At 41.8% G+C, this 27,208-nt stretch overlaps 1 protein-coding gene across 1 annotated transcript; it reads right to left on the reverse strand.

The window, feature by feature from the left end:
- Positions 1 to 1,151: 1,151 nt before the first annotated feature.
- LOC129812006 (GTP cyclohydrolase 1-like) lies at positions 1,152 to 26,800 on the reverse strand. The gene is made up of 6 exons (XM_055863879.1): positions 26,285 to 26,800; positions 19,645 to 19,754; positions 17,666 to 17,721; positions 7,195 to 7,226; positions 6,717 to 6,801; positions 1,152 to 5,349 (listed from the first exon to the last, which is right to left on the reverse strand). Exons 1-6 carry the CDS (start codon positions 26,646 to 26,648, stop codon positions 5,223 to 5,225), a joined length of 774 nt encoding a protein of 257 aa, XP_055719854.1. The 5' UTR covers positions 26,649 to 26,800; the 3' UTR covers positions 1,152 to 5,222.
- Between the last annotated feature and the right edge of the window lie 408 nt (positions 26,801 to 27,208).

Below are 27,208 nucleotides of genomic sequence, written 5' to 3' on the forward strand. Positions count from 1 at the left end.
TCTCTCTATACACAAAGCTACTCTGCTCAGTCATATCCCCACCAGGTCTCGCTCATGATTGCTATGCGGATGAGACTCAACTACTTCTCTCCTTCCCCCATTCTGACACCCACGTGGCGACACGCATCTGCTTGCCTGGCAGATATCTCAGCTTGGATGTCGGCCCACCACCTCAAGCTCAGCCTCGACAAGATGGAGCTGCTTTTCCGCCAGGGCAAGGCCTGCCCGCTCAAAGACCTCTCCATCATTGTTGACAACTCCAGTGTCCCCCTCCCAGAGTACAAAGAACCTTGGCGTGACCCTGGACAACACCCACTCCGTTCTGCCACCTCTGGTCTCTTGGCAGCTCCCGCTCAGCCCAGTCCAAGCTCTTCTCTGTCCTGTCACCAGCTTCCCCCTGAAGGACAGCAGAGTCCCTGCCCATCATCCGAAAGCATCTGAAATAATCCCACAGCACCCCCTTCTCACCCTGACCCCTCCCTAAATAAATAATGCCTAACACTGCTTTTTAAAAACTTTTTTACCCCTTACTAGCTCTGACTTTGAGGAAAATGTACTTACTATGACTGTGATATGTGGTTGTTCCACCTAACTATTTTAAGATGAATGCACGAAGTCACTCTGGATAAGAGTGTCTGCTAAATGACAAATGCCGATATGGGTGTCCTTAATAATAGGTTCATAACCAAGTGGGAAGGTGGTAATTACCAGTGTGAAGTCGTTTTGAACTGGGAAATACCATCAAACTTGGAGGTCATAAGAAGGCAAGTGATTGTTTTGCTCTTTTGCCCATATCCAGAGCTGCTTTCACTTAAATCAAAACGAAGATGAACAGAATCAATTTTGTATCAATAATTTGTATTTTGTTCTTATCATAAACCACAACTGCTGAAGCTGCTGCCATCTGCTTTCTTTTTGTTGACAATTTAGAGGTGCAAGTGAGCATGGGGATGATAGACAAGTTTACCACTTGTAATTACCAGTTGGAGGTGCGTTCAAGTGGATTTTTCCCAGTTGTATGCTGGTATATGGTGCCAACATTCTGTGATCAATCAGGTATTTTAAATAATCTACACTTTAAATGTGGGCACAATCAGAAAGTAGAACAGGACATATGTTAGGCTTTTACAAAGAAGAGCACCATAGCCAGGTTCATAGTTCTTACATACACATTTAATTTTCTTTATTTAAAACTTTCAAATGACCACAGTAAGAAGTGTAACCTAAATGACAGTGGTGAAGGAGCCCAAAGAACAGGTCCTCCTAAAAAAGGCCACAGAGACAATGTAGGAGCTGTCTGACTATATAGCACGCACCTTCTCCCACCCCTGACATATACAACCCCAATGGCCAAATCAGATTGGTTAAAACCTACCCATTTCAGAGTATTATATATTTCGAATAAATGTACAACTATACCGCTTGCTACTATTCCTATTTATCGCAACGTTTCCATTCACAGTTTGAGAGTAAAGTCATACTGTATGAAAATAAATCACAACAGGTGTGATTTAAAGTATCGGTAGAAATGTCGAAAATTTGTTCATGGTGGGATAATTTGTCGGTAAAAAATAATTATGCGACAAATGCGGTGGAAAGCTTATGTGCTAATATTGATTTTAATAAACCATATCGAAGTAAACTTGAGTCATGCGATGACATCTGTTGTACTACGACATGGAAAAACATTTGCGTTTATAGGCAGATTAAATCATTTTGATGAACTGTCATGACGGTTAAGTGATGGACGGTGATGAGCTTCATGCACATGCCCATCAATAGTTTTATTTGAATACTGGCTACATGAACAAAACTTGTCTGCCAATTAACAAATAAAAATGCTATTGCTCTTATCCATATTGCATCATATAACCTACCCTGTCCACGTTGTCAGCGAACTGTTCTAGACTGGAGAGCATGCTAGTGTTGCCAACTCATTTACAGGGTAAATTGCTAGAGGCAGGTTGATTTGATGCTAAATGACGTGATGTCATTGCGTGATAACGTAAAACTGCGTCAATACGTAGAATACACAATAACGTTACTCAAATTGCCTGGCCATCTCGGAAAAAATATGATTTGACATTTGTTCAGTTACAGACTCCCACTATTTTCTGTATAATTTTGATTGAGACATGTTGATTGATGTTGTAAGTTCTGTTCAAGATCAAACATTCGTGACCAACTATATTAATTGGGGTTGGCTCGTCGAACCCGTACTACTGCTGCAGTCAGCCAACAATGATTTGCAATTTGCTGAAATTGCTGCTGCCTGTGCACGAGCTGAGCGTCTGCTGCTGACGTCACTCACAACGCACTTTTGCAGCCAGTCGTGTGTGTTGTGACTAAGTGTGTGACAGAGAAAATCGTTTTTGTGTCATTTAGAGGGAAAATGCGTGCATTTTAGCGTTTGAGTCACTTTTCAAAAGTTGCTAAAAGTTCCAAATACATTTTTCAAAGTAGCTAAATGTGTTGCTAGGTGCTGTTTGAAAAAAAAGTTGCCAGGGTAGTCTGAAAAGTTGCTAAATCAAGCAACAAAATTGCTGAATTGGATTCACTGGAGCATGCGCCAAAACCAGATAGCGCACATTTGTTATTAACGCAAGTTTGTGACAAAACCATCCGTAGAGTTACAAATGCAATGGTACATGGGAATTTAAACGCCAAAGTTATTTTCATGTGCATGGTCATCACACACAGCTTTTTATCTACAAGTCAATTCCTTGGAAACATCTCTGCTGTGATTTTTGAATATTCACATAAAAATCTTTCGCCAATTGGATGGATACCTAGCTACTGAACATTTTTCAAATGTTACTATATTTTAATATCCCGGCGGAAGAGAGAAGAGCCTACATAACATGTTAAATATTAAACATACAGTATACGTGACATTGCAAAGAGGATTGTACTGTACTCAAGTGCAGCATATTTTGACATTTAAAAAGTTTAAAAGAAATCTGAAACATTTATACACTGACATACATAGATATATTCAGAGTTGACAATAGAAGGTTAACAGAGTTGATGTGCTCCTTTACCAAGAGGTGAGACTCCTACCTCTAGTCTCTTCGAATTCATCGGTTGGAAGTGAATTCTCCATTCTCCTCCAAAAAAAAGTAAGGCTGCTCAAGATAGAGGTCAGCGGAATATATACTGGGCTGGCCCACAACAATTTTAGAAAATACACTTGTAGATTACACACAAAAATTAAAAATGCACACAGACCTACACGACTTACATATACGAAGCTAGTGGTGCCCAATAGAGACCCTAACTGAATTCTGAAATGCACACTTGGGGGATACAGAGAAAGCCACATTTGTCAATCTGTACCTTTTTCACTATTGTGATACCTACAATAGCGTGACGAATAATGTACAGTGTATGTACAATGTCCATATTAGGCCAGCCTCTGACAACAACTCCTGACCGCCTTGTCCTATTATGGACACCGTTTAGTGCCATCTAAATCCTCCTTCATTGCACTATCCAGTTACCATCTAGTCATTGTAACTGCACCTTTTGGAAACTTTGGTCACAGACAAATACAACAATCAAAACTAACAGCAACATTACATCACATCATTTGAACTCCAGTTAACATGTTCAGTAACCCATCATTGTTGGATTCCTGAAGTTGAAGGGTGCAGTATACAATTAACTGGAGCAGTAGCTACCAAATTTGTATGAGTGTATGTTGCTCCCCCTTTGTGTATTAGTTAATGACAAGTACAGTAGACGGGGACTGATCCTTCTGATAGATAGACCTAAGTGTTAATTGTTTGATGAATGGGTTTGAAGCATTTGGCTTGAGCGGGAATATGATGCCATGCGAAAAGGGCACTTACCACACTTGAATAGGTTTGGCTCAAGGCAAGGTTAAATACATACGATTATAGTAATCCGTGAATTGAAATTTAAAGGCAATGTTCCTGCTTTAGCGGAGATGGCATTCACGGTAAACGCTGAATACAATGAGTGTAAAAAAACATTAAGAACACCTTCCTATTGAGTTTGATTTTGAATTTTTACAGGGACAGTGCACATTAATCAACGTTTCTATAAAAGTGCCGGTTCTAGCCAACCGGCTCATTTACAACCGCAGTCCCAGGGCAGGTTTTTAAAAACAATGACAATACAGACTATCAATGAGTAGTGAGCACACGCAGGTTGAGTTGAGTGCACCCCCCCTCCCTCAGAACAGCCTTAATTCGTCAGGGCGTGGACTCTACAAGGTGTCGAAAGCGTTCCACAGGGATGCTGGCCCATGTTGACGCCAATGCTTCCCACAGTTGTGTCAAGTTGTCCGGATGTCCTTTGGGTGGTGGACCATTCTTGGAACTGTCGAGCGTGAAAAGCCGAGCAGCGTTTCCGTTCTTGACACAACAAAACCGGTGTGCCTGGCACCTACTGCCATACCCTGTTCAAAGGCACTTAAATCTTGTCTTGCCCATTCACTGTCTGAATGACACACATTCACAATTGTCTCAAGGCTTAAAAATAATTATTTAACCGGTCTTCTCCCCTTCACCTACACTGATTGAAGTAGATTTAACAAGTGACATCGATAAGGGATCATATCTTAACTGGATTCACCGGGTCAGTCTGTCATGGAAAAAGCAGTTCTTTAAGTTGTTTTTTTACACTCAGTGTATGTCGGCTCAAACGCAAAATTACCTTAATTTATATCGCGGAATCTATAATGCTTCAGCTTTACAAATATGTCAGTTTTTGAATTAAACCTATGGTCCTAGCTTACATGGATAAAAATATATTGTAAAAATATATCAGGATAAAAGTAAAAAACAAGATTGATAAATTGTTTCGAATATTAGGATGTTTCTATGTAGGTGTATCTCTACTGTAATTGGTAGTTCAATCTGATTAAAACTGAATAAAAAAATAAAGGACAAAATTAAGCAACCATAAAACACTAATCATTGAGCCAGTATTTTTTTAGGTTAAGCCTGCCACCTGGCAGACAGCATTAAGTAAGACTGTCATGTACATACACGGCTAGGTCATGTGACCATGTGATGATTTGGAAGGGGGTGGAGGGATGGAATAAAACGCACACACATAACGCACACACACCCACCAAGCCCGGACTCTAGGCTTTGTACAGAAATTGCTGTGTGCCGGCTGCTGCTCCAACCAGGTGACAGGGAGAGTGGATCCGAGTTGGGCTGTGCAGCAGGTTTGTGGGCCGCTCGTCCCTCTCAGCTCCTGATGAGGGTGAGGAACTCATCCCGTGTCTTGGGGTCCTCCCGGAACACCCCCAGCATGGTGCTGGTCACAGTCTTGCTGTTCATCTTCTGCACCCCCCTCATCACCATGCACATGTGACTATGCAGGAAGAATGGAGGAGAGACAAAATGCATCATTATACATTGGTGTTATACAGTGGCAAGAAAAAGTATGTGAACCCTTTGGAAATACCTGGATTTTCTCAACACAGTGTTGTGTGTTCCTTCCAAACAATGCAACTTTAGTTTAATCTGTCCACAGAGAATTTTGCCAGTAGCGCTGTGGAACATCCAGATGCACTTTTGCAAACTTCAGATGTGCAGCAATTTTTTGACAGCTGTGGCTTCTTCCGCGGTGTCCTCCCATTAACACCATTGTTTAGTGTTTTACGTATTGGAGACTCGTCAACAGAGATGTTAGCATGTTCCAGAGATTTCTGTAAGTCTTTAGCTGATACTCTAGGAATCTTCTTAACCACATTGAGCATTCTGCGCTGTGGTCTTGCAGTCATATTTTCAGGATGGGCACTCACTCCTAGGGAGAGTAGCAACAGTGCTGAACTTTCTCAATTTTTAGACAATTTGTCTTACCGTGGACTGATGAACATCAAGGCTTTTAGAGATACTTTTGTAACGCTTTCTAGCATTATGCAAGTCTACAATTCTAAATCTTAGGTCTTCTGTGATCTCTTTTGTTCAAGGCATGGTTCACATCAGGCAACGTTTCCTGTGAATAGCAAACTCAAATTTTGTGAGTGTTTTTTTATAGGACAAAGCAGCTCTAACCAACATCTCCAATCTCATCTCATTGATTGGACTCCAGGTTAGCCGACTCCTGACTCCAATTAGCTTTTGGAGAAGTTATTAGCATAGGGGTTTACATACTTTTTCCAACCTACACTGTGCATGTTTAAATTATGTATTCAATATAGACAAGAAAAATACAATAATGTGTGTGCTATTAGTTTAAGCACACTGTTGGTCTATTGTTGTGACTTAGATCAGATCAAATTTGATAATCAATTTATGCAGAAATCCAGGTAATTTCAAAGGGTTAACATACTTTTTCTTGCAGCTGTAGTTATTAGATGTGGGTGTATGAGAAATATCCTGTTAGTGACCCATTGAAGATTGTCCAGATATGACCTTGCACAATATATTTGGTTTCATTTGTGTGTGTTTGTGTTTTGACTGACATTATTGCATTGGCAATAAGGTACTTTTTCCTCTGTGGATAGACTTGAACCAAATAGGGTCACCTTAAATGGACAGATATTGCCCAGAAACTACCTCATTGGGAAGAGAAAGGGCATATTGTTTTCCTAAAACTAAGGATTTGTTAATATGAATGTGTATACACCATACAGCTAACATTCAAGCCACATTTTTCCATAGTGCATCTTTAATGTCTGTTTGTATGGGGCTCTTAATATCAGTCGGTGAGGGAAAAAGGAGAAAGAGACATACGTTGCCTCAATGACGACGCCCACCCCGGCAGGCTGCAGAGCTTCAGTGATCGCCACGGCGATTTGTTTGGTCAACCGCTCTTGAACTGAAAGAGAACAGACAGATAAACACGGTCCAAGTCAGAGAGCAAAGTCAAACATGATATCTGACATGATCGACCATGACATGGCAGGTTCATGGCAGGTTACCGTTTGTTCTAAGTAACAAAACTTACCAGGCTGTCAACCAACTGACCATCTCGAAAAAGGACAATGTGGGAATAGAAATAATGCACGATTTGAATTTTAATGCAATTAATAAATTGTTAATGTGGTAATTACAGTGTAAGTATACACAAATGACAAAGTGCAACTTTGATAAAGTCCTAAAAAAAAAAAATACACAAATATTGTCTTTGAGACAAAACTCTAGGTGCAGTTCACTTTATTTTCCATCAACTCTCGAAAGTATAAATTGATTGTTATATGTCTGGAAATACCTTGCAGTCGACGGCTGTAGATTTCAACAATCCTGGGGAGAGATTAGGGGAAAAGGCATTGGGGGAAAAAACTTTCATTACATGAGAACACCCAAGTGGTAAGATTTACAGTGAGGCAAAGAGGCTTACATTGTCAAAGAGGGATTACACATTCTTCAGGGACAGAGTGGAAACTAGAAAGAGACATGAGAGCTCTTCACAACAGAGGTCACATTTTACAGTGTCAGTCATATAGGTTGATTTGTATTGGTTTGGACAGGGTGAAGTTTCTACGAGCTGTTGTAATTTGTGTGTTTAAAAGAACAGACTCAATCAAATCCGACACAGCATTGATTATAAAGAATTTTTGCATACACAATAACTTTGGGAAATCTTTGGATGCATCTATCAGTAATAGGAATTTATCTACTACATTGTTTCTTCAGGACCCATAATAAATGTTGTGATTTGATATGAATGTTGGGTAAAAAAAGTGCTATTTTTATTGTGTACATTCTGCAATGAGTCTTTGGTTTAAATAATCCCCAAGTCAACATACAGTTCCTTCAGAAAGTATTCATACCCCTTGACTTATTCCACATGTTGTGTTACAGCCTGAATTCAACATGGATAAATAAATGTTTTCCCCCTCAACCATCTACACACACACAATACCCCATAATGACAAAGTGAAAACATGTTTGTAGATTTTTTCCCGCAAATGTATTAGAAATGACATACAGAAATATCTCATAAGTATTCACACCCCTGAGTCAATACTTTGTAGAGGCACCTTTGGCAGTGATTACAGCTGTGTCTTTATGTCTAAGAACTTTGCAACATTTGCCCATTATCCTTTTCAAAATTATTCAAGCTCTGTCACATTGGTTGTTGATCATTGATAGACAACCATTTTTCAGATTTTGTCATAGATTTAATTTTAAACTAATTTGGCTACTACGTAACGTTCACCATCTTCTTGGTAAGCAACTCCCCTGTAGGTTTGGCCTTGTGTTTTAGGTTATTGTCCTGCTGAAAGATTAATTCATCTCCCAGTGTTTGGTGGAAAGCAGACAAAACCAGGTTTTAACCTGTGCTTAGCTCCATTCCGTTTCTTTTTTATCCTGAACAACTCCCTAGTCCTTAAAGGTTACAAGCATACGCATAACATGATGCAACCACCACTATGCTTGAACATATGGAGAGTGGAACTCAGTAATGTGTTATATTGGATTTGCACCAAACATAACACTTTGTATTCAGGACAAAAAGTGAATTGCTTTGCCAATGTTTTTGCAGTATTTCTTTAGTGCCTTGTTGCAAACAGGACACGTTTTGGAATATTTATATTATGTCCAGGCTTCTTTCTTGTCATTGTCAATTAGGTTAGCATTGTGGAGTAACTACATTGTTGTTGATGCATCCTCAGTTCTCCCATCACAGCCATCAAAACGCTGTAACTGTTCTAAAGTCGCCATTGGCCTCATGGTGAAATCCCTGAGCGGTTGTAAACCAGTGTGAAATGGCTAGCTAGTTAGCGGGGTGCGTGCTAGTAGCGGTTCAAATCGGTGACGTCACTTGCTGAGACCTTGAAGTAGTTGTTCCCCTTGCCATGCAAGGGCCGTGGCTTTTGTGGCGCAATTAGGTAACAGTGGGTGTCTGTTGTTGATGTGTGCAGAGGGTCCCTGGTTCGAGCCCAGGTAGGGGCGAGGAGAGGAACGGAAGCAATACTGTTACACAGCTATCTTCCTCTATGGCAACGGAGTTAGGAAAGACGCATGTGTCTTTGTAGTGACTGGGTGTAATTGATACCCCATCCAAAGTGTAATTGGTAACAACATCACCATGCTCAAAGGGATATTCAATGTCTGCTATTAATTATTTATATCTACAAATAGGTGCCCTTATTTGTGAAGCATTGGAAAACCTCCCTGGTCTTTAAGGTTAAATGTGTGTTTGAAATTCACTGATCAACTGAGGAACCTTACAGATAATTGTATGTGTGGGGAACAGAGATGAGGTAGTTATTCAAAAATCATGATAAACACTATTATTTCACACAGCATCATCCTAGCAATGTATTATGTATCGGCTGTATCACATCCGGCCGTGATTGGGAGTCCCATAGGGTGGCGGACAATTGGCCCAGTGTCGTCTGGGTTTGGCCGGGGTACGCCGTCATTGTAAATAAGAATTTGTTCTTAACTGACTTGCCTAGTTAAACAAAAGGTTTTAAAAATGTGACTTGTTAAGCACATTTTTACTCCTGAACTTATTTAGGCTTGCCCTAACAAAGGGGTTAAATAGTTGACACAAGACATTTCAGCTTTTCATTTTTAATTAATGTAACTTTGTATTTATTTTATTTTTTACAAAATGTAATAAATGTTAAATTCAGGCTGTAACAACAAAATGTGGAATAAGTCAAGGGGTGTGAATACTTTCTGAAGCCACTGTGCATACAGATGTAGGAACTTAATTTTTGCCAGTTTCCTACAGCAGGAAATGTGAATTATAATTTAAACATTTTAAAAGTAGAAATTACAAACTTTAGAAGCCTTTTTAAACCTTGAATATACTACAAGGTTTAATTTCCTGCTGAGAGATCAAATTCTGGTGCTTTTCTAGGAGAGTGTGTGGTATTCTGTGACAGTCACACTGACAACCAGTTGCAAGTTCCAAACTCCAGTGAGTCAGTCTGAGTAGCAGAGCAGTGGATCACGCTAGCCTCATCATAGCCTGACATCCCTTCCCCTTTGACCCAATGCTCTTTTACAAACATGACCTCTCCTATCCCTGCAGTTCCATCACTTGGCTCAGCAAAATGCCACAGAACAAGAGGATTACGAAGACTTTCAAATGGGCGGATGCATCGATATGAAGGGATAAAACTGTTGCAGCCATCTCAATGAAGCACATTTTGGAGGTTTTGGGTGCAACGCCTTTCAGAGCTCAATTCTTATAAAATCGAATAAAATTGTATACGGCACATGCTTCGTTGACAAAATGTATGACTAACAGTGAAATGCTTTCTTGCAGGTCCATATCCAACAATGCAGAGTTAAAGATATTTTTTATAAAAATAGAGTCACACGAGGAATAAATACAGTGAATAACGAATAAAAATAACATGGCTATACACTGAGTGTACAAAACATTAGGAACATGTAATATTTCCATTCCAGACTGACCAGGTGAAAGCTATGATCCCTTATTGATGTCACTTGTTAAATCTACTTCAAACAGTGCAGATGAAGGGGAGACAGGTTAAAGAAGGATTTTTAAACCTTGAGACATGGATTGTGTATGTATGTATGTATGTATGTATGTATGTATGTATGCATGCATGCATGCCATTCAGAGGGTGAATGTGCAAAAGGCCAGCATCCCGGAGTCGCCTCTTCATTGTTGACGTTGAGACTGGTGTTTTGCAGGTACTATCTAATGAAGCTGCCAGTTGAGGACTTGTGAGGCGTATGTTTCTCAAACTAGACACACTAATGTACTTGTCCTCCTGCTCAATTGTGCACCGGGGCCTCCCACTCCTCATTCTTTTCTGGTTAGGGCCAGTTTGCACTGTTTTGTGAAGGGAGTAGTACACAGCGAGATCTCCAGTTTCTTGGCAATTCCTCGTATAGAATAGCCTTCATTTCTCAGAACAAGAATAGACTGACGAGTTTCAGAAGAAAGTTCTTTGTTTCTGGTCATTTTGAGCCTGTAGTCGAACCCACAAATGCTGATGCTCCAGATACTCAACTAATCTAAAAGGCCAGTTTTATTGCTTCTTTAATCAGAACAACAGTTTTCAGCTGTGCTAAGATAATTGCAAAAGGGTTTTCTAGTGATCAATTAGCCTTTTAAAATTATAAACTTGGATTAGCTAACACAACGTGCCATTGGAACAGGTGTGATGGTTGCTGATAATGGGCCTCTTTACGCCTATATAGATATACCATTAAAAAACAGCCGTTTCCAGCTACAATAGTCATTTACAACATTAACCATGTCTACACTGTATTTCTGATCAATTTGATGTTATTTTAATGGGCAAACATTTTAAAATTTTCTTTAACAAACAAGGACATTTCTAAGTGACCCCAAACTTTTGAACGGTAGTGTATGTGTTTGGGTGTCAGTATGTGTGAGTCAGTGGAGGCTGGTGGGGGGAACTATAGGATGGGCTCATTGTAATGCCTGGAATGGAATAAAGTGCAAAAGAGAGTTCGTGCAAAAAAAGGGCCAATGTAGGCAGTCCAGGGAGCCATTTGTTTAGCTATTTAGCAGTCTTGTTTAGAAGTCTTATGGCTTGGGGGAAGAAACGGTTCAGGGTCCTGTTGGTTCCAGACTTGGTGCATTGGTAACGCTTGCCATGCGGGAGGCTAAAGAACAGTCTGTGGCTTGTGTGGCTGGAGTCTGATCATTTTTTGGGCCTCTAACACCTAAGCTAAGGCCCTAACAATTTTTTTTTTTTAAGTGTTTTACCTGGCCTTATTTCTATTACAGCATATTGGATGACTGATTCATATTCCATTCACACAGCTCAATGTAACAGCGATAGGTTTAGGCTACTACACGATACTTGAATTTTCTCTATACCCACCATGAGGTTGCTACAACTTAGCTTACAAATGAAAGTTTACAACGTAGGTGCACCGGTCGAGAGAAAATATTTTAGTAATCAAGGTGACATACAGCGACACATTCAATAATGCCTTGCACAAACTCACCTGCATTTAGCTGATCTAGGGTGTAATCATTAGTCCAAAGAGTTGAAAATTCAGTTGTGTTTATCCCCATTTCGTTTGCTTCATTTAAAAAAACGTTTTTCAAAAGAATTAGCAGAATGAATACACCCCTAATAGTCTACTTTAATAGCTGCCACATACAAACAGTATGATCACTTTGCTCGTCGTATAATTCCTTCTCACATCTATTCACTAGTCTGTGACCAGGCAAAAAATGTAAAATAATCCAAAGCCAAACCTTCATGCCATAACCGCTAAATAGTTCACCATATTAGCTAACATCATAGTCAACATACAGTTTAAGTCAGAAGTTTACATACACTTAGGTTGGAGTCATTAGAACAAATTTTTCAGTGGGTCAGAAGTTTACATACACTAAGTTGACTGTGCCTTTAAACAGCTTGGAGAATTCCAGAAAATTATGTCATGGCTTTAGAAGCTTCTGATTGACATAATTTTAGTCAATTGGAGGTGTACCTGTGGATGTATTTCAAAGCCTACCTTCAAACTCAGTGCCTCTTTGCTTGATATCAAGGGAAAATCAAAAGAAATCAGCCAACACCTCAGAAAATAAATTGTAGACCACAAGTCTGGTTCATCCTTGGGAGCAATTTCCAAACGCCTGAAGGTACCATGACTGGAAATACAGATATGCATCAGTTGGTCACAGATACTTAAAAAATAAAGTAGGGGTGTGGATGAGAAAACCAGTCAGTATCTGGTGTGACCACCATTTGGCTCATGCAGCGTGACATCTCCTTCACATAGAGTTGATTGTGTCCCTTGAAATGTTGTCCCACTTCTCTTCAATGGCTATGCAAAGTTGCTGGATATTGGCAGGAACTGGAACAAGCTGTCGTACACGTCAATCCAAAGCATCCCAAAATATGCTCAATAGTCGACATGTCTAGTGAGTATGCAGGCCATGGAAGAAATGGGACATTTTTAGCTTCCAGGAATTGTGTACAGATGGCGGCCGATGAATGGCACGACAATGAGACTCAGGATCTCGTCACGGTTTCTCTGTGCATTCAAATTCCCATCGATAAAATGCAATTGTGTTCGTTGTCCGTAGCTTATGCCTGCCCATACCATAACCCCACCGCCACCATGGGGCACTCTGTTCGCAGCATTGACATTAGCAAACCACTCGCCCGCATGACGCCACATCTGCCATCTGTCCGGTACAGTTGAAACTGGGATTCATCCGTGAAGAACACACTTCTCCAGCGTGCCAGTGCCCATTGAAGTCGGTTACGACGCTAAACTTCAGTCAGGTCAAGACGCTGGTGAGGACAAGCACGCAGATTACCTTCTGGCGTGGTTACACGTGGTCTACGGTTGTGAGGCCCGTTGGACGTACTGCCAAATTCTATAAAACTATCTTTGAGGCGACTTATGGTAGGGAATTTAACATGTAATTATCTGGCAACAGCTCTGATGTACATTCCTGCAGTCAGCATGACAATTGCACACTCCCTCAAAACTTGAGACATCTGTGGCATTGTGTTGTGTGACAAAACAGTACATTTTAGAGTGACCTGTTATTGTCCCCAGCATTATCACACTGTTTAATCAGCTTCTTGATATGCCACACCTGTCAGGTGGATGGATTATCTTGGCCAAGTAGAAATAACAGGGATGTAAACATATTTGTGCACAAAATGAGAGAAAAAAGCTTTTTGTGCGTATGGAACATTTCTGGGATCGTTTATTTCAGCTCATGAAACATGGGACCAACACTTTACATGTTGCATTTATATTTTTGCCCTGTATAGATCTGTCATTATCATTGAAAGCAAGTCTAAGAAGGGGTAGAGCTGTTCTATGAGAGACATTTCTATTGCTTCCCGTTCTGAAGTTTTTTGTGTCTTTTACTTTCGTACACCAAAAGTATTTGCAATTGCGCACACATTGATGTGAGACATGCACCTACTGTGCCCTAGTGCTCTGTTGCCGATGACTGGGATGAATGCAGGAGCAGCTTCCAGCAGCAGGACAAAACACCCTTATATCAGTCAAAAAGAGGGTATGTACGTGATAGGCCGATCTGGCTTATATGATGATGGTCATAATACATTTTATGACACTGTCAAGAAGCATTATCATAGTCCCGGTAAAGTGACACAGGATGGTCATAATGCCTTATGACAGTGTCATAAAGTGTATTTTCTACAAGTTATTTAAAAAAAAAAAATCAGAATATAACAAAGGATTTAAGAAACAAAAGGAAACTTCTTGGCGGGGGAAAAACATATTTGAATAAATGTGGGTTATTTATGTAGGCGTCATAACCAGCCATACAATAACGCAAAATGTAATAACAGGGATAAAAATGGGTCATGACCATATTATGACAGGTTATGACAAGATGTCAGTTGTTATGACATGGTTATGACTCCGAGTGGCGCAGTGGTCTAAGGCACTGCATTGCAGTGCTAGAAGTGTCACTACAGACCCTGGTTCGATCCCGGGCTGTATCACAACCGGCTGTGATCGGGAGTCCCATAGGGTGGCTCACATTTGGCCCAGCGTCACCCGTTTGACCGGGGTAGGCCATCTTTGTAAATAAGAATTTTTTCTTAACTGACTTGCCTAGTTAAATAAAAAAGGTTAAATAAAATAAAAATGACTCTGGGTGTCAAGTAAAGTGTTAATTAGAATTTTAGCAACCAGGAAAAGGCAGAGACATTTCTGCATAGTGCATCTAAGTGAAAAATACAACGAAATATAGCTAGCTCTCTTGCTCTCGCTTCTCCTTAAATTTGTTCAAAACTTTTCAACTATTGTCTTTCTCTCTCTTTGTGTCAACTACTCAACACATGTTATGCACTGCAGTGCTAGCTAGCTGTTGCTTATGCTTTCAGTACTAGATTCTGATCCTTTGATAGGGTGGACAACATGTCATGTTCATGCTGCAAGAGCTCTGATAGGTTGGAGAACGTCCTCCTGAAGTTGTCATAATTACTGTGTAAGTTTATGGAATGGAGTGAGAACCATGAGCCTCCTAAGGTTTTTGTATTGAAGTCAATCTACCCAGAGCAGGACGGATAACTTTAATGTTTCACTATTTAACATTTTCAGGAATTGGTCTTGGATGAATTTGCTGATGTTATCCATAACCAGCCTTTCAAAGTATTTAATGGTACGGGGCGATTATGCTATGGGGCGATAGTTATTTAGACAGGTTACCTTGGCGTTCTTGGGCACAGGCACTATAGTGGTCTGCTTGAAACATGTCGGTATTACAGACTGGGTTAGGGAGAGGTTGAAAATGTCAGTTTAGCCACTTGCCAGCTCATCAGTCCATGCTCCGAGTACACGTCCTGGTAATCCGTCTGCAGCCTTGAGAATGTTAACCTGTTTAAAAGTCTTACTCATGTCGGCTGCGGTGAGCGTGATCACAGTCATCCGTAACAGGTGGTGCTCTCACGCATGGATCAGTGTTGCTTGCCTCAAAGCGAGCATAGAAGACATTTAGCTCGTCTGGTAGGTCATTGGGCAGCGCATGGCTGGGTTTCCCTTAGTAATCCATGCTAGTTTGCAAGCCCTGCCACATCAGACAAGTGTCAGAGCCGGTATAGTAGGATTGAATCTTCGTCGTGTATTGACGCTTTGCCTGTTTGATGGTTGGTCGGTGGGCGTAGTGGGATTTCTTATAAGCGTCCGTGTTAGTGTCCCACTCCTTGAAAGCGGCAGCTCTAGCCTTTAGCTCAGTGCGGATGTTGCCTGAAATCCATGGCTTCTGGTTGGGGGTGTGTACGTATTGTCATAGTGGAGACGACGTCGTCGATGCACTTATTAATGTAGCCAGTGACTGATGTGGCGCACTCCTCAATGCCATCGGATGAATCCCAGAACATATTCCAGTTTGTGCAAGCAAAACAGTCCTGAAGCTTAGCATTCACCTTCATCGGACCACTTCCAAATTGAGCGTGTCACTGGTACTGCCTTTGAGTTTTTGCTTGTAAGCAGGAATCAAGATGATAGAGTTATGGTCAAATGGAGGGCGAGTTTTGTATGAGTCTCTGTTTGTGGAGTAAAGTTGATCTGAAGTTGTTTTTTCCCCCTCTAGTTGCACAGGTGACATGATGGTAGAAATTAAGTAAAATGGATTTTAGTTTTCCTGCATTAAAATAACCGGCCACTAGGAGCGCTGCCTTTGGATGAGTATTTTCGTGTTGACTTATGTCCCTATATAGCTCGTTGAGTGCGGTCTTAGCGCTAGCATCTGTTTGTGGTGGTAAATAGACAGCTACGAAAAATATAAATAAACTTGTTGTAAATACTATGGTCTACAACTTATCATGAGTTATTCTAACTCCTTAATATTAGAGATCGCGAACCAGCTTTTGTTAACGGACCGTTGGGGAGTTGCAGTGATGAGACAAGATTGTAATTGGATCTCAATTGGATATCACAAAAAAAATAAAAACAACTAAGACACACACCCCACCCTTGAGTTTACGAGACACTGCCGTTCTGTCTTGCCGATGCATAGAAAAACTAGCTAGCTTTATAATAACCATGTCCTCGTTCAGCCACAGTTCTTCAGGTCCAGTTGATAGGATATTTTTGAACAGAGCTCGTCTAGTGTGTTCTACAGTGATTCGCAGATAGAACAGACGGTAGGGGTGGTTTATTCACTCTGCTGTAGTTTCATCAGTGCCCCCACGTCGGCCTCTATATGGAACGTCTTTTCCTCTTTCGAGTGTCTGGGATTAGGGCCTGGTCCTGGTTGAGCAGTAGGTCATTGAAGTAGAATTCTTCATCCAAATCGGAGGTTAGTGATCACATTTCTGAAGTCCAGAAACAATTTTCGGTTATAGGAAACAATGGCGAAAACTTTATGTACAAAAAAAAGTTAAGATTAACACAATATTTTTGGTCAGGAGCCCGTAAAACAGTTTTTACCGCTATACATGCCAGTGCCATTACCTGAAGTGTACTCTCCAAAATGAAATCTACTCTTTCAAAAATAAAAGTATTGCTGGTATTGTGTTTTGTATGGTGAGCACTGGTGTATCAGCGTATGTGCGTAGCTGCGTGTGGCATAGACACCACGGCCACATGGGTGGGGAAGGGAAGTATGAGTATGTATTAGTGAAAGGGGCTAAGCCTCAGGTATTGGGGTCAGATGGGATCAGAATCCTCTCGTCACATACACACTCATAATCAGCTTAAGGTTCCACCCTGAGTGGCCTCTCCACCTGAACAGGCTCACAGCAAACACTACCGCTATGCTACACGAACGCTACACTGTAGAAGCTAATGTATAGGTAACCCACTAAACCCAGGTCCAGCTCTCTGGGATACAACATGAGTCAGCCTCTTAGTTCATCCCCGTGTTGTAGTTCCTATTATCTAATAGGTGACCATATTGTACTGTATTGCCTGAAGGACCGTCTAGGAACAGATTACATATTCGTACATGATACTGCACACATGGATTGAGTCTAGGTAATCCCAATCCCTCCAATTTCCCAATATCCAACCCTACTGTTAGGATTTTTTGTCATAGGAATTCCATACCTTGGTGTGGTTCCCTGGTATACCGGCAATAACTTCAATAGCTAACGATATCCACACTGAAGAAGGCTGTTAAGTCAAAAGTCTTAGTACACTATCCCCTTTGTTCAAAATAATTTTTACTGCAATCGAAAAATTAGGTCGCTTTTTGCGACATCCATTACATTGTTTTTCATATCACAATAGCAAATACACCATTACACTTTCCATACACTTACCTGGCCAGCTTGCTGAGGCCCAGCACCCTCTTATTGGGGAGGTAGCCTATATGGACCTAGGGGAGAGAAGAGAGACCAATTCTGCCATTAATGATGGCCAAGTTCCGCATTACCATATTCACAACAACAGACAGTAAATCACGTTGTCCCAAATTCTGCACTGCCAAACAGATGTACAGTATATCTCAGTGTTTGAAGTGGGCTGGATATGACTCAATGGATTCCACCCCATGTCTTCTGTGTATAATAAGACTGTTAGCCCGCTGAGCTAAAGCCTAGGCATTAGCTCAGTGAGCGAACACATTTCTTTCTCAACAAGTTCTCATCACGTGATGAAGGCAAGCTGAACATTTGCTTTCCATTCCACCTTGATGGGCTGCTGCGTGGGAAAGATATGAATCATAAGAAGCAAAGACAAAAGGCAACATTGATCTAAAGGCCATCGGAGAAGTGAAGGGGAGGTAAGGGAGTCACGTCTGCACCATGGATAAATAAGCAGCAGATGAAAGCCCTGAAGAGGATTGAGCTCTAGACTCTCCTCCCCATCCAGCTGGTGAGCCTGCTACTGCGTATAACTGGAAGGCTAAATTCCCCCTCCACCCATTCCCCACCAACCCTCCACTCAAATGTCAGCAGCAATGTGCTGAAACGGGCAGAGAGAAAGGGCATGAACGCAAGGATTTCCCCTCCTACTCTTTTCTCCCTCTCTTTATGCTAGGTTGTGATAAAAATGCATTTCTGAAGAGGGTATATAAAATGAAAAATAAGAAACGCAATTCACTTTGGAGAAAAAAAGGGATTCGCGTTTGATTCAAAGTGGGGTTCAGATATGGGCATCATGGTTTTTCAAAGGTATATGGTGTAAAAGTAGGCCGAACAGCATAGCTCAACGAAAACAAATACCACCTTGTTGTGAGGTGATAAGAGACACTAAAAGCGTTAAAAGATGACTGACTGGACGCACAGAAATCGGTGAGTCATTATAGCGCTCGGCGATCGGCTCAGATAGATGCGCGGGGAAATATATAAGTGTGTGGATAAGAGGCGACTAGCACTTGTGATGACAACAGGAAGCCATCAGCGGGGGAATGAGGTGGACGTGAGTAATGTGGCCTTCTGACAGCCAACCGCTGACAAACAAACACACCACAAAGACAAAAACGACCAGTGTGTGTGTATGTGTCCAGAGAGAGAGAGTGCATAACACTTGCTACCGCTATCATCACGGCACATTTGCACCGTGAAAAGGATATGAGAGGATCAATGGCCTCCCTCTTTGGTCTTAAATGGCAAACACCTGCAGGGTAAGATGAGGGGAGAATAGAGGGGAGGATGCTAGGTCTACAGTACTAAAATGTCAAAACAGGAGAATTTACAAAGGCAACCGTGTCTCACTTGAATCCCCACTGACAGGATTTCAGTTGATTTGGGATGCATCCTATTGCCAATATAGTACAAGCATTGTACTATACAGGGAATAGGGTGCCATTTGGAATGCCGCCTTGGTCAGTGCCGGTGGCCATTTTTCCTTACCAGTAGTTTAATCACAGCTGGGCTCAATTACAGGCTCAGTGGACAAAGGCCTTATCAGTGCCCCTGAGGATGTCTCTACATGGGGCACTTGTTTGGGGTGTTTAGCAGTGGGGTATTAGGCGTGAGAGTACAGTAGCTTACTCATTTTATTTCAAATTGTGGCATCACCTCAGCCACAGAATTAGGCCCACAACTTCAACCTCGCACACAAAAATGTATAAAAATCAACCATGCAAGCCAAGGTAATATAGAAAGTAGGCCTACTCCTTGTCGTAAACAAGATTGTCTGAGAAGCACTTTCGCCGAGTTAAACATGTGTATAAACCTTTTTTTTTAAAACATTTTTATTGTGTTGATTTATTACAGGATCCAACCTAGAAGAGATTCGCCATAATTGGAGATTGTGCATCGTGGACTGGTGTGGGTCTGGGGTGCAAATAGGTTACCCTTCCAAAGATGGGCACCAGGTGGTGCTCGCACATGGAGAACATGTCAATGTCCTTTACGATCACCATCTCGTCGTGGTCCTCGTCAAAGATTGCGTCGTTCAGCACGTCTGCGGAAGCAAAGAGAAAAAGAGAGTGAGACGGATGAGTGCGAGGCCCATCGAGTCGACGCCATACAGCTCCGAGACACTTAACAAGACGCGCAACAGACGAGACCAGACAGCCCTCGGCAACCTAATCATTCACTCTACCTCCATTCCATAAGCCTGCTGTTTCTATCTGGCAAACATTGTAATTATATCTCGACTCCCATATAGCCCTACCGCTCTTCCTGTTTGTCATTTTATTTCATTTTCTCTCCTAGCGGAGCTCATATCATTGTTCAAATAAATCCATGGGTTTTTATCTGTTTGTGGCGATGCGCCCTCCCTTCTCCCTGGCGGAGGTTTTTAATTTCCTGGCCGCCTATCTACAGCGGTTGGGTTGGAATGGGAGGTAAAGTTTCCATGGTAACATGGTTGAGTGAGTGGACTGTTTGACTTGTTGCTTTAGGGTCCTGCCTTGTTGTTTTGCCACTTGTCTGTACAAGCAGCAGCCGGTTTGGGCGCTACGGCGATGAGATCACTGGTTAAACTAACAACAACAACAACAGTAATAGTTTCACCATATGCTTAGTGTTTGATAAGTCAGACAATGCATGTGTAGGCCTATATGCTGATTGTCACTCTGGATAAGAGCATCGGCTAAATTAACAACATTTTAATGTATAGCAGGGGTACTTACTATGAGAAAGTCCACATCACTAAGGACTTTAAAAATGGTTCACACACCCCCACACAGTCTTTTCCCTCAGGAGGCTAAAAGAAAAGTTCTACAGCTGCGCCATCGAGAGCATCTTGACTGGCTGAATCAATGCTTGGTATGGCAAATGCACCACCCTCAACCACAAAGCACTACAGAGGGTGTTGCGGACAACCCAGTACATCAAGGGGGCCAAGCTCCCTGCCACCAAGAACCTCTATATCTGGTGGTGTCAGAAGGCCCGAAAAATTGCCAAACACTCCAGCCACCGAAACCAGACTGCTCACTCTGCTCTGGTACTGTTTCCCGGACAGTAGCATCGGCTCTTTGACCAACATGCGCCGAGACAGCTTTTACCCCCAAGCCATAAGACGGCTAAATAGCCATAGGACTGCTAAATAGTTCATTAAATGGTTAGCCGGACTATCTGCATTTTGACCCCATCTTGCGGGCTTCTATGCCCACTCACAAGACTATATACAGTGTATACACACACACGCTGACACTCTCACCCAAAATACCCCACACACACACTGCTACTCAGTTTATTTATTATTATCTATCCTGCCTAGTCACTTTACCCTGCCTTCATGTACATATCTACCTCAAATACCTCATACATTGATCTGGTACTGATACTCCCTGTATATAGCTTCATTCTTGTGTACTTTATTCCTTGTGTTACTATTTTTCTTTGTATAATAATTATCACAGACAAACTGCAAAACCACAACAAGGCAGGACCCTAAAGCAACAAGTCAGACCGTCTGCTCACTCACCATGTTACCATGGAGACTTTACCTACCACTCCCACTCTAACCCAACCTCAGTAGATAGGCTGCCAGGAAATGAAAAACCTTGCTTTGCAGCCATGGGAAGGGCTCGTAAGCAAGTATTTCATAGTAAAGTCTACACCTGTTGTATTCGGCGCATGTGACAAATTAAATGAGATTTGACTGAATTCCTAATAAAACAAATATATATATATATATTTTTTTTATACATTTTTTTTATTTATTATTATTTTGGGACCCGCAGTCTATATTGACCCTGCTCTGGGTCCGGATCTGGACCACGGTCCATCAGTTGAGTATGGCTGATGTACAGGATAAGAATTTTTAGAATATCAAGTGCAGTTTCAATAGACTAGTTAAAAAAAAAAAAATAAGTGATGATTTTACATCACTGTTAGAATATTATATATTTATATTATTATTATATATATATATATTATATTATTTATTGACAAGTGAAGTTGAAGAGTAGGAGGTAACGGTCTTTCATAGACTCACTGCTCTCTGACACATTCAGTAGGTTAGAATGAAGTCAAAGAACATTGTTATCTGTCCATTGATAATAATATTTGACCGTGCTTAAAGGAACAGTGCTACTGTTTGGGTTTCTCCACTCAAGCAGTACTCCAAATGTCTCTCTCCCAGCCCGGTATTTGTTTTTCCCGGTAAAGCTCTACTGATGAATTGAGCACCGTCCCCAGTTCATCTCACCAACCTGAGGGCAGCAGATGTTCAGAGAGCAGTTGCCCCTCACCAGTTTGGTTCTCTACAAACACCCCCACCACACACACACGTGACAGGGCCACAGCAAAATAACAGGAAATCAAATCAGCATCAACTCATCTCAGACAAAAACCACACAGTCACTATGGCTACATTACAAATTGTTAGGATGTCAAGCAGAGGGGTTGAGAGCGCTGGTGGCCAAACTGCTTTCTCTATCCCCCTCTCCCTTTTTCTCTCTTCTCTCTCCCTTCCTCCCTCACTACCTTTCTCTCAATCCCCTGTAGCAGTGCTGTCCTCCCCCTGCCCCTTCGCATCAACACCTAAATGAGAAAGAAGCACCTTAATGATTGGTTGACACATAGTGCATCCCACAATGCATGTGATGGCTGCATGGTGCACTTGGTGAGAAGCAAACGCACCAACTCGAAGGAGACTTCATCCAAAAACTGCAAGTCTGACAATTTTACACATATAAAGCAACACTTTGAAAGGCGGTGACCAACCATGGTCAACGACTTGACAAAAGTGAGTCGCTCAAACGTGACATATGCATATTGCTTACTGCCTTCAAATACAGCTATGAAGGATTATGCCATTCAGGTTTTTCTTGGAATCTCATGTGTTGATAGCATTATACATAAACATGAATGGCATCTCTTCCTATGAATACCTTCTTTCTAATGCATAATAAGCACACAGCGTAATGCATAAACGAGAAGTAACATGAACCATCTTCATAATGCATTATATGCTAAATATACAATAATGGATGACATAGGTGCTATTAACGGCTCATAAGAATCTAGATAAGCAATTAATAATCAACTAGATTATGAATTATACAGCCTAGTCATAATGCCCTATGAACTACATTTTATAATGCACTATATTAAAATAATAAGGACAATGAGCCTCATAGGGCTAGATTTCCATTCCACTACGAACCCTTTTTTTTAAACACACGCCGTCTTGCGCAACAAACACGAGTCATTATTTTTATTAGCACACAGAAATGACAAAGTCTGGGTCAGCATCGAGGGATTTTAGTGGAAAGTCTGTGACTAAGTAAGAATGTGTAGAAACTAAGTGTGTGTGTGTGTGGGTGAGAGAGACTGTCCACTGTTGGAGTTAGAAGACCCTATAAAGTAAGACCTACCAGTTCAGCCCTGGATTATTCACACTGACATCCTGTACGCCCTGGGCACTCATAAAACTAGTTACTTATTTGCTCACACAAACAGACACACACACACACACACACACACACACACACACACGAAACACACATGGCATGTGCAAGCAACCACACAGTCTCACACTCACAAATACGCAAACGTATGTGGACACCTGCTCGTCGAACATGTCATTCCAAAATCATGGGCATTAATATGGAGTTGGTCCCCCCTTTGCTGCTATAACAGCCTCCACTCTTCTGGGAAGGCTTTCCACTAGATGTTGGAACATTGGTGCGAGGACTTGCTTTCATTCAGCCACAAGAACATTAGTGAGGTCGGGCACTGATGTTGAGTGATTGGGCCTGGCTCGCCGTCGGCGTTCCAATTCAACCCAAAGGTGTTCGATGGGGTTGAGGTCAGGGCTCTGCGCAGGCCAGTCAAGTTCTTCCACACCGATCTCGACAAACCATTTCTGTATGGACCTCACTTTATGCATGGGGGCATTGCAATGCTGAAACAGGAAAGGGCCTTACCCAAACTGCCACAAAGTTGGAAGCACAGAATTGTCTAGAATGTCATTGTATGCTGTGGCATTAATATTTCCCATCACAGAAACTAAGGGGCCTAGCCCAAACCATGAAAAACAGCCCCAGACCATTATTCCTCCTCCACCAAATTTTACAGTTGGCACTACGCATTGGGGCAGGTAGCCTTCTCCTGGCATCCGCCAAACCCAGATTTGTCCGTCGGACTGCCAAATGGTGAAGTGTGATTCATCACTCCAGAGAACACGTCTTCACTGCTTAACCCATTTCATGAAGCTCCCGACGAACAGTTATTGTGCTGAGGCTGCTTCCAGAGGCAGTTTGGAACTCGGTGGTGAGCGTTGCAACCGAGGACTGACGATTTCTACATGCTACAGCACTCTGAGGTTCCGTTCTGTGAGCCTGTGTGGCCTACCACTTTGCGAGTGAGCCGTTGTTGCTCCTAGAAGTTTACACTTCACAATAACAGCACTTTCAGTTGACCATGGCAGCTTTAGCAGGGAAGAAATTTGATAACCTGACTTGTTGGAAAGGTGGCAGTCAGCTCTTCAGTAAGGGCATTCTACTGCCAATGTTTCTCTATGGAGATCGCATGGCTGTGTGCTCGATGTCATACACCTGTCAGCAACAGGTATGGGTGAAATAGCCAAATCCACTTATTTGAAGGGGGTGTCCACATACTTTTGTAGTGTATATCCATATATCCACTGGCTCACTGTGACAAGGCGAATATGACACCTATTGCGGTTTTCCGCAATCTGATTAAACCTATTCCTGGACTAAAATGCACTTGGAATGAAGATTCTCCTTTGAGATTCTCCTCTGTTTTTCATCCAGGCTTAATCTGGGTTTGTGAAACTGGCCACAGAAGTTATTCAGCTCTTCAAGATCTTCAATTCAATGACATTACACATTTAAACAAAGTGGTGGTGCAGAATAAGAGCCAATCCAAAAAGGGAGAGAATACCACTTGCTTCAGTGCTCCTGAACACACATTCGTGACTCTTCACTTTTTGCTGGATTTACTGTTTGATTTGGCCCCTCACGTTTCCATACCACTCCCACAACACCTCAAACAGGGGGGGGGGGGGGGGGGGGGGGGGAATTGAGTCCATATAGACCAGACAGGGTCCAAGCCTTCTCAAGTTATCTATTTTGCATGTTTTTCAGCTAGGGAGGATGAGTGTCACTAACACATTCTCCGTGTGTCTCCTGAAACATATTACACAGAACCTCAAAGTGCTCCCCGCGAAACCAACTCCAGATGGGTTTTTGGTGGGGGGAGGGCAGGGGTTAATAATACTGCGAAGGGCAGCTCCCCAGCTCCACCACTAAAACAGTCCCAACTGTGGAGAACAGGACCAATAAAGTCTGGTAAGGATGACCAGGGGACTTGTTGAGCCTGGGTTTGCACGTGAACCGTTTCATAAGAATGGACAGAGATAGCAGTATTGTGTAGAAAGAGGGATTTCAGACAGATGAGGGAAAAGTGCATCAACTGAGAATATTAGAAACAACATACTTATTGTAGGGTTACCGGTATATGAATGTGCGCTGAAAATTGACTGTAAATCCTTCTTTCTTGATGTACTATTTTGTACTCAACTGCTCTAAATCCCATACTATGGTCATTTGAGTGAAGCCTGTCTCCAGTCCCAATGATTTCAAATGTTGTACTGCACATCTCTAAACAAGAATCTGTAGCTCTTATACTGAACATTGTTTTACAAAAAGCAATCAAGTTAATTGAATGTGTAACTAAGCATCTTCTGAAATACCTGACCATAGGCTAAGGTTGTAAGAAGTGTGTATATATACAGTATCCGTCAAAAGTTTGGACACACCTACACATTCAAGGGTTTTTGTCCATTTGGTTTGCGCTTAGTGGAACTCTCATTTGTTTTTCAACAGGACAACAACCCAACACACTTCCAGGCTGTGTAAGGGCTACTTGATCAAAGATGAGTAATTGAGTGCCGCATCAGATTACCTGGCCTCCACAATCACCCGACCACAACCCAATTGAGATGGTTTGGGATGAATTGGACCGCAGAGTGAAGGAAAAGCAGCCAACAAGTGCTCAGCATATGTGGGAACTCCTTCAAAACTGTTGGAAAATTCATTCCAGGTGAAGCTGGTTGAGAGAATGCCAAGAGTGTGCAAAGCTGTCATCAAGGCAAAGGGTGGCCACTTTGTAGAATCTCAAATATAAAATATATTTTGATTTGTTTAAGACTTTTTTGGTTACTACATGATTCCATGTGTTATTTCATAGTTTTGATGTCTTCACTATTATTCTACAATGTATAAAATAGTTATAAAAAAAAAAACACCCTTGAATGAGTAGGTGTGTCCAAACTTTTGACTGGTACAGTATATATATAAATATAACAGTTATATCAGCATAATAACTTGCATATTTCTCCTCCCAAAACAGATTTCTTGATTGGAGTTCAGTAGCCTAAGTAAATGACATCTAAATGTCTATATTTCAGGTAAATTAAAAGGTTTCGTTTAAGGTTATCCATGTCACTTTTTTTTTTTTACAACATAGGAAAGTGTTGACAACTTGGGAAAAGGGGCATTCCGACTGACTCACCTTTGATTTTCTCCTGGTAGCCCTTGGTGAAGAACTGCATGGCTGTCGCGGCTCTCCACGGAGTTTTTAGAAGTCCCTGTCTTTGCGGGTCCTCCCCGAGCCCCCGGAGAATAGTGGTGTAGGCAGCCGCAAGACTAGGCAAGTTCATCTCATTGTCTTCCATACTTCGGGTGCGCTCATGCTTCCAGACCTCTACCACTGAGGACCCTGTGTGCGAACTCGACTCACCGGCCGTCCCCGTCCCTTGAGATAGGCCTACCAAGATCCGGTTGTCTTTTTTTACCAAGTGTCCGTTAATAGAACTTTCGTTCGTAGTCGGTTTACTGTCAGCTTCACTGTCGTGACACTGTTTTGAGCGCTCCATAGTTCAGAATTGACGTAAGGTCTTTTCACTAATGGAGGATGCGCTTTCCAGTGCTTTCGCTTAATGGACGCAGCTTTGTTTTTGACCGCACCACCTGCAGAGTACACCACCGTCACCTGAATGTATCAAAGTACATGAAGCACTCTCAGACGTTGGTACCCCATGGCTTTATAAGCGATATAATCCTCGTGCATTTCTATTGGTCGAGCATTTTGTGAACGTCACGTTCTGTCAGTTGTATGTAAGCCAATGGAGAACATTGCCTGTCTACCCAAACTCCTTTCTCCGGCCAAATGCTATGCCACGCCCACGGATGTTAGTTTTTTTCTCTGGAATGAGTCTGGCTCTGAGTACCTCCCTGTTGGTTTTGAGAATGAAAATCTCTTCTAGACCGTCTGATTGGTCCCAGAAACCGATGGTTTGGGCGTTTTGAAAATTCGTCAAAAAATTGGTACTCTGATTGGTTAGGGATGATCCAATCACTGATGACTGTTTTGGCCAATGCCTCTCATTTTGAGGTCACCATAAACCACTTCAATTATGGCAGTCTCTAACAAGGT

This window comes from Salvelinus fontinalis, chromosome 15 (genome assembly GCF_029448725.1).
Source record: "Salvelinus fontinalis isolate EN_2023a chromosome 15, ASM2944872v1, whole genome shotgun sequence".
Taxonomy (NCBI): domain Eukaryota; kingdom Metazoa; phylum Chordata; class Actinopteri; order Salmoniformes; family Salmonidae; genus Salvelinus; species Salvelinus fontinalis.

Bases quoted from the DNA above. Each gene is read 5' to 3' on its own strand.
- LOC129812006 (XM_055863879.1), bottom strand. From the start codon at position 26,648: ATGGAGCGCTCAAAACAGTGTCACGACAGTGAAGCTGACAGTAAACCG. The intron at 7,227-17,665 runs GTAAGTGTATGG...ATCTCTCCCCAG, and splicing joins GGCCTCAGCAAGCTGGCCAG to GATTGTTGAAATCTACAGCC. The intron at 5,350-6,716 runs GTATGTCTCTTT...CTTCCTGCATAG, and splicing joins GGCGTCGTCATTGAGGCAAC to TCACATGTGCATGGTGATGA.